Here is an 8,640-nt window from a genome sequence, read left to right as displayed (position 1 = left end):
ACAACACGACTACAGTACAGTGCTTAAAAGTTCAAAATTCTTGTGAAGAAAAAAAGGGACGATTCAAAAATGGGCATGTGGCAGGAATGAACAATTTCAAGAAAGAAAAAAGGATAATTTTAAAATGTCCTCTCTTTTTTGAACTGGGAATGAGTCAAATACTAACTTTTTTTCATGTGCGTTTGAAAATTCAAACCATTGCTCTAAGAAGGCTGAAAATCTCTTCAGGAGTAATCATTTTCTTACATGATGCTTTTACTTGTTCTCGCTTTATACCGCCTGGAAGTCGCTGGGCACTTCCTGTTTCCTAAAGTGCATTATCATGCTACATATTCTAATTACAAGCACCCAATCCATGTCAGCCCTATTCTATTCACTTTTTAAGGATACATAAGCTCAATGTTTGGCTGCATTGATCCACCCTCTTCTGACACAGACACTGGTGATAGCGGGCACAGCAAAAATACTTAAAAAACCATAACTAAGTTCTCACCTGAGTGTCACTATGATTGCTGATGGCTGGGCACACGCTGTTATAAGGGTAACAATGAAGAGGAATATCAGGAATGGGATAAGCGTGTTGCAGGTTCGATCACACTTCCCAGAAACAGCGTAGCCGTTCTCATTCAGGTAGGTTTTGACAATAACCAGCCGGAGCTGACTGCGCTGGCCCACCGTCGGCGGAGTGATCACCTGGCGACTCTGGACACAGGCACAGTCTGTGTAATTTCTTACCTGAGGAGAGCGAAAAAGAACATTTCCACAGGAAATACTCGTGCGAGGAAGACACTGCGCAGAGCCGTGGTATGACAGTCACATAGTACTTCCCAGTCAGGAATCTTCTGCCTCTAGCATCATTACCCCAAGTACAAGCGAGGTTACCACTCCAAGTATTTTCAAAGCTGGTCAGGACTTCCCATGATGAGACTGCCTTTCCATTGCTTATGACTTCCACTGTTTAGGCTGAGTTTAGAAAAAATTTCTGGAATATTTTTGGAAAATTATGCCGAAACAATTCAATCACTTCTGACAGGGAGGCTGGAGAAAAAGATTGTTTCTACCGTATTACAAAACCTGTGAAGAAACACTCTTTAAGCAGCACTGACAACGCCATATTCTGGAATTTGGCAGGCTGTCAGCTTTCATCTTCAGGAGGTGTCTTCTGCCATCTCAATGGAAGTCTACCCAGATTCAGCTAAAGAGCAACAAGCTGCACTTGGAGCCCAGGACGTTCCATCTGGATGTGGGTGTGGATGTGGACAGGAGCAAAACCAGAGAATAAGGGGAAAACAGAGACTTAAACAGTGAGACTGGAGGACATGAGGGATTTCTGAATGGACAAAGAGGCTGAAATTAGGATGAAGAGACTGAATAAAGAAGTGGCATTTCATAGGCAAAAGGACTGTGATTTGAGCAAGGTGAGGAAGAGCGAGATCAGAAATAGCCCCCTGTCACATCTATTCTACAATGTTTTCATCTACTCTAAGGTGTACGGCAGATCAGAATACTCCGGCATTAGAGGGGAAACGGGTCAGGGCTCGTGTGATGTTACAGGAAGGAGTTTTTGGTTTCAATGTTTGCATTCATAAAACCTAGGACCACACATGCACAGAAGCTACATTACAAGACCGTCTTAAGGTTGCAAATTTAAGCACTTGGACATCAGGAAATATCCAAATTAGGGTTGCTTGTCAACTTTAATGTATACCTCTGTATGTGTTCATGTTATGACATAGCCTCACATTTTTTTTCCATGGGATTTAGCTGAACATCTTAAAGTATCAATTGATCCAGTATTTTACCTCCCATTTTCAAAATGTGGTGCCAGGTATTTTTTTCCTCACACTAAACATATTCCACTACAAAGACAGAATGACTCATATTTCATATGGATTTTTCTATCACATTCATCATTATAGCTTAACTCTTTCAAAAAAGGAGTAATTTATCTTCAAACAGATGAGGCACTGGTGGTGTTATCTCTATTTTGTAGCTAAGTAACTGAAACAGATCAAAAGTTTCAGAAATGTGGGTGGCAAATTTGAGGCAACTGGGATCCTTTTTTTTCAGAACATTTTCCATTATACAAAACTTAATATATTCTAAATGATTTTTGTGCTTTCAGATACAGATTTAGGCATTCAGTGCTTCTACAAATGGCACTTCTGGTTACTGCTCATGTCCATCGTCCAGAATATGAAGAATACAAAATCAATGAACAACTGGGAGAGGTTTCGTTTAAGTGACTTGCCCAACATTGCTTAGGAACGGAGGCAACGACAGACTCCAGCTTCCCAAGGCAGCACTCCACTCTCTAATATCACATGAGTATTGCTTTCTTCCTACAGTCCCTCACCTTAATCTCCATATTGCTTCCAAATAGGCATCCTACAGAAAATAGTCCTCTTTACTACACAGTCTTGGTCCATCACCAGAGAAACCAAGTCTGTGCACTAAATGACACAGATATGACACAACAGAAATGCTAGAGTATAGGAATGTATATATAAAATAGGTATGAACTGTACACTGGCATCCTTTTGTCCTACTTCTAATTTTTAAGTGGTTAATTTTGAAAAAAAAACTTATGTTATAAACTTAAATCTGAATGTTTTAGGTTAGCAACATTTTCTGTTATAGAGTGGCACAAGCTTATGCTTGTTGTTTTTAAAAGTGCCCTACGTAAATCATTATTTAATGAAGAAATGTATTTTCCTACCAATGTCAGCCCTATTCTATTCACCATTAGCTACCGAGTTAAAACTTCAGGCCATCAAGGATCTTGTCTTAAATCGTAATAGGAAATAGTAGGTTTCAAAATCTGTAGTGAAGAGTACATACTCCCAAAGTACCTCCCTACTAAATGAATTATTAGTGTCGCTTTGATATCAGGTGAAACATAGCAAAGATTAAAACTATGTCTCAATCCAGCAAAGCACAAATAAGACTTATATAGACACTGAAAGTTAACCACAGGCTCACATCACAGGCTTCTCCAATTAGGCCAAAGCAATTTTCTATTAAAAAACAGCAAGATACTCTAAAAAACAAACCTATAAAGGAAATTAATCTGTTCTAAGTGGAATCTATGTACGAACCTGCATTTTCAGACCCTTATCCAGTCAAATCTCAGAAAGAGCAGCGCTGGACCTAACATCCTCCTGCTTCACAGGCTGGCTCAGGACTGCAAATCAGGATACTGATACATTATAAATAAGCTTTCTGGAAAGTACAATTAAGACCTGAGAAAATCAATGTTTACATTACTTCCTGTCTTTCTTCATTATCCTTTTTTAAAATACAGTTCCGTAACAGAAGAATTTAAGTGTTTGTCTTTTGTATGAAACGAGCACAGCTATAATGCTCTGTTGATATTAAGGTGAGATCCTACCTTTCAACTGTTTTCTTGTGCTCAGTCCTGGAAACTGCCAAATTCCTATGGTGTGATTTTACCAGCAGGATGCCCTTCCCCAGTCCAGCATAACTGGAAGACTGGGCTGTAACAAGCAATGTATTTCCAAAAAAGAAAGTGGATTATTAACATCCTTCAAGTTCTGGTTACTTGAGTTCAACAAGAAACACTCAGCCTGGAGGATATTTAGAGAAGGACTACGAGAATGGTTCAACTATTTTACAAGAGCAGAATACACAGGCAGCCTTTATCTAGCCATGCAAACAAAACACCTATCAATACAGTGGTGCAGGTGCAACAGCTACTTATGCAAAATGACAAGGCTGACACAAACACCAAGGGCTTTAAACAGGCCGTAACTAAATTTAAACAGGAGTTTAAAACACTTCCAACTACCTGAGGAGTTAAGTTCTTCCTTCCATTTGAAGAGGGAGCCAAAAAAAAAAAAAAACTGCTCTCAAGAGTAAGACTGATGAGCTTGTGGAAAGACAGTATGACATGGCTGCCAATGTTAGCAGAAAGCTGAATTAGATGACACTGACCCAAGGTCCCCTCTCCGAGCCCTGCAGGAACAGCAGACACGCAGGACACTGCCATCGGAGACTTCAGAGTCTTTACTGGAAACACCAGCCCTCCCCATCCCGTGGCACTTTGGACTCACTCGGCTGGAGGATTCACTTGGTACAAATGAACTTGTGCCTCAAATTTGTACATAGCTGAAAGGAAGCGGGGTGAGACCACGGAATAGTAGCGTTACCAGCCTTTCAAAACATGGAAAGACTCATGCACGAGTCAGCTGCAGAGCAACTTCTCTGAAGCTTAGAGGGGGATGCTTGTGCTAGAAACAGAGCATTTTTCAATCTGCATCAGTCCCGAGGGACTACTCGCGGGTTGTATGTGGGTGGGCGGGTGAAGCACTTACCCCTGTGCTATGGTTTCCACCATTGATGCAGCCAGCTAGGCAAGGATTAAAATATGTTATTCCATCTGATCCACAGACAGGCTCGTACTCATGAATCTTACATCCACAGTTAACATTACAGCTCCCAGTCAGATTCCTGTGGGCCATGGCAAGAGTGGGACTGAAGAAAGGAAAAAGAACATGCTAGTAGAGCAAGCACAGATATCCTGCTGTTCAGAGGGAGAAAACATCCTACTCATCAACTCTGGAACGGAGAGTTGATTATCAGAGAAAGACTGCATTAACTCTAGGTTATGTACATGATTTAAACAATATAGAAGAACACCCAAGGCATCCCTGCCATCAGCTAAAAACACAATACAAAAATAATACCAAAGTTTAAAACCTGTATCTTATTTTCCTAGGTAATAGTCGTATTTTTCCCCTGTTTTTTTCCTTTAAGAGTTAAGACACCAGTATTTTATGTCTATCCTAACTGCAGCAATTTGTTGTCGATTACTAGTGAAGGGCTTAGTGACAAGAAGTAAGCATTATGTGAACTAATAGGCATCTCTTCCCACGTACCAACAACTGCTCAGAAAACAATGCTTGTATTATTTATGTGTATATGTGAAATCTACAGGAATCTCTAGATCTGGAGGAGTGCTGTGCTCTTACTAAATGTCTGTAAAAGAACTACTACTCCGCTTCCCTGGACCATTCCCCAAAATCTTGCCCCCCAACTTTCTAGGTTCTCCCCAGAAGCGTTTGGCAGTATGCTCAGAAGGAACTAAAGGGAATTTGAAAGCTGAAGGACATGCACACACCAAAAAGCAGGCTTTTCACTACCTATCACTGCTGGTCCAAACAGGTGGTTGAACAGCTCTCAACTGCATCAACTCTTCACTGGCAAGTGCCATGCCAGCCTGGGCACATCCTCACCATGGGATGAATGCGCAAAGGGACCTCAACCAAGGCAGCAGCTCATGGCACTCATCTGAGCTCAGTGGCTCATGTAACAAGGCCCAAACGAAGCACTGCACTGAGACAGCTGCAGGTCTCTGCTGATGCACCCTCTCCTCCAGCTAACACCTCTGCATGGCACGTCTGGCCCTGCCTGGAGAGAGCAGGTCATTCAGAAGCAGTTTTGGTCTCCCCAAATGGCACTGCCGTGGGAGCTGGGGGTCCCAGAGCAAGACAAACTCCTAAGACAGAAGCAAAACCTGGTATCCTGAGCTGCCAAGCGGCAGCCAGGACGAACCACTGAGTGCCAGTATGCAACTTGTGGCTGGAATTAAGATTTTATAAATTTATAATCCCACTGTGGCTCTACTTTACCATATCAGTTGTACCATTGCAGCTCAATCCAGAAGTGACAAAGGCCTTAGTAATAGCAGAGTCCATATCTGTAAGATCACAGACTCTTCATCAGAAGATGATGGAGAAAAAAAAAAAAACACTGATCAAATGGTGCTTTTTGCTCAGTAGAAAGAAATCAACTCTGGTTACAACTGACCACTAGCTGTCACCATCACAGGTTTTGACTCAGGTTGACTAAGTCACACAGTCACCAAATTAACTAGCTCCTGCCTTACCTACCATATCACTTCAACCCTGCCCAAAACAACTCTCAGATCACTTGAAAATGCCCAGCTTTGGGCACAAACCCTGGAGGAGACACCCCGCTACTCCCTGCACTGAAGGAAAGCCCAAGGTGACACTGAACTTTTAACATTCCTGAGTAGGGTAAGGGCTTGGAGTACAAACCGAAGGAGGAAAAGTGTTAGCAGGCACAAAGGCAACCTCACTGAAAGAATAGTAAAAGCCCCTACATAACTGTATACACAAATTCTGATTATAGAGAAACAGAGACAGTTAAAATGAAAGAGTTAAAGAAAGAGAAAATGGATACTAGTTTGTTACCAGATTAAAAACAGACTGGCATAACTGGACCCAGCGTATATAGAGCTAATATCAGATGATGTAAGGTGTCAATCTCTATTATCTAGAAGCTCCTTATCAATGAGGAAGTAGTTGATGATCATATATTTTTCTGACAAATAACTGGTCTGAAAAGCATTTACTTTTAATGGGCATATTTTCTTGAAAACCACAGACTAGTTTATAAAGAGGTACTATACTACCTTTGGCCCTTTCAGTTAATGGGATTGCTCAGATGAGTTTTGTAGCATTACTTTTTTACCTTGGCTGGCTAAAGAGTAATTGAAAACTTATTTTTGTACATGTACATTTTCTGTGAAAACCTTTAGAAACACAAGAAAACGGCTGTTGAGACTGCGGTTGTCTCTTCACCAGTATCCTGTCTCTAACAGTAGCCATTAAGAAGGTGACTAGGGAAGAGCAAGAACAGGGCAAGTAACTTCCCCAGAAAAATAATCTCTCAGCCTCTAATGAGTCTCAGCCCAAAATATTTTCTAAGTCTGATGTGGTTTTTTAGGTAACAAAGCCCAGTTTTTTCCCCCATACTTCTCCCACTGAGATAAGATTTTTTGCATCTACAATATACAACAGCAAGGATTTTTTGACAGTCCACAGCCTGTTACACAAGCTGTTGTTTGTTTTGAATCTGGCTCTTACCAGCTTTGTCTGACAGCCCCCACTTCTACTACTTTGCTTGTAAATTCTGAACACATGAAGGCTCCTGAAAAAATAAACTTAAGGGGTTCCTATGGCCAATATGAAAATATTTTCAAGCTCTAGTGAAATCTTGTAGCTGCAATTAAATAAACCACATCTAATATTAACTAGTCTAATCTAATCACATCTAGTATTACCTGAAGGCATTATGCCAGAAGGTACCTGAAGGTATAGGCATAAAGTATTACCTTTTATCCACGGTATTACTGAACTTGCTAGCTCAGGTACCAAAAAGAAAATAACTGTTCCACTTAGATATATATGCAGACATGCCTTGAAATGAAAGTTATTTTCTGCTGTCATTATGCAGCCAAATTATAACAAGCATGAACTTTTAAATGACCCGTATTATATTTACACCTATTTTTACCACACTTGCCATGCTCTCTGTCTTGTTTCAGCTTGCTAAATTAATTTAATAAGTGGAAAAGCAAGAGTCTGCAGTGTGGTTTATTGCTGGTTCAATTTTCTGCATCTCATTTGGAATTTCATCTGGGTTTAAAATACTGCCAGCAACATGAATGCATTAAGCCAATGGAAAAGTTACCTGAATGACCTTATTCATAGCAATCTATTTCCAAGTGATAGGGTTGGCTGAAGCTAGGGACCCTAGCTCTTATTTCCTAAATACCTTTCTGTCTAAAGAAATCACGGTTCCTGAATTCTGCACCCCCACTCCCTCTTCACTGCATAAGGCAATACCAAGCCACTGAAAACCGAAAAGCAGCTGATATCAATGTTTTCACCTGAAGCTTCTCCTGTTACTTAGGAATAACCCCATTTTATTATGTTTTCAGGAACTACAATCGATCGTTTTCTGTGATGCTTAAATAACTTTCTTTTTCTGCGGTTTACTCTTAAATGTAAGTCTTTCTGTCATAGCTGGACTCTAGGCTTGTAAATGCTACTTTGTGTCTCAAAGTACCCAAATGTTAGGCACTGCAATATTCAGTATTGCAATACACAAGTTTTTCTGAAGATAGATGGCCAGTTTCAAACCACGTACTTTACGGGTTGTAATTTGCAATACCTAAACCTGAAAGTTTTCAGTCCTTCCAGGTGCCAAAGTCAGAAAGGCAGGTTCTGGAAGGAATCAAGACAGCTGCCACTTCTAAAATCTCCAAAAATTCAGAACATGGAAGTGATGGCCTGACCTCCCTCCTGTGACTTTTTGGCTGGCACCCTGGCCAGGGAAGGTGAGATGGGAGCAGAGAGTGATGGCAAGACCAGATCAGAATTGGGTCCAGATGCAACGATCACAATGATCAGACCAGTGATCAAACAGCAAGTCCAAGAGAAAGGAGGGGCAGGCCCTCGCTTCCAGCTTTCCTCATTAACTCAGGTGACCAAGCTCCTAGAAGGTGGGGGGACACGTTCTGCACCCTGACACTGTATGGGAATATCGGTGCCCACTGCAGACAGCTCAGTGAGCTCCTACACATGGAGCAAAAAGCTGCCCCTTTGTGCTGATAGCCTTCTCCAGAAACACTGTACTTCATGGATTTATAATAGATCTCTTCCGAAGTGGAGGAGGAAGCTTCCTCTTCTTCATCAGCTCTACAGTTGCCCGAGGTGAGAACACTGGGGTTCCAGGCCCTCCTCAACCTGAAAGGGTTCAAACTTACATCTCCTTGATGATGTTCTTATCAGCAAGCTCCAGAATGGCATC

General features: G+C 41.3%; 1 protein-coding gene across 1 annotated transcript in view; it reads right to left on the bottom strand.

Moving 5' to 3' along the window:
* Positions 1-8,640, bottom strand: part of SLCO5A1 (solute carrier organic anion transporter family, member 5A1) — a gene marked incomplete at its 5' end in the record, with an annotated part of 81,728 nt that overhangs the window by 7,886 nt on the left and 65,202 nt on the right. Inside the window, 2 exons of the mRNA XM_009335078.1 lie at positions 494-735; positions 4,335-4,494. Of these exons, the coding sequence (XP_009333353.1) occupies positions 494-735; positions 4,335-4,494 (402 nt within the window). The remainder of the gene's footprint in view (positions 1-493; positions 736-4,334; positions 4,495-8,640) is intronic.

The sequence above is a fragment of the Pygoscelis adeliae genome, unplaced genomic scaffold (genome assembly GCF_000699105.1).
Source record: "Pygoscelis adeliae isolate BGI_AS28 unplaced genomic scaffold, ASM69910v1 Scaffold101, whole genome shotgun sequence".
Taxonomy (NCBI): Eukaryota; Metazoa; Chordata; class Aves; order Sphenisciformes; family Spheniscidae; genus Pygoscelis; species Pygoscelis adeliae.
Note: the sequence above shows the minus strand (reverse complement) of the source record. Positions and strands in the feature narration are given on the sequence as shown.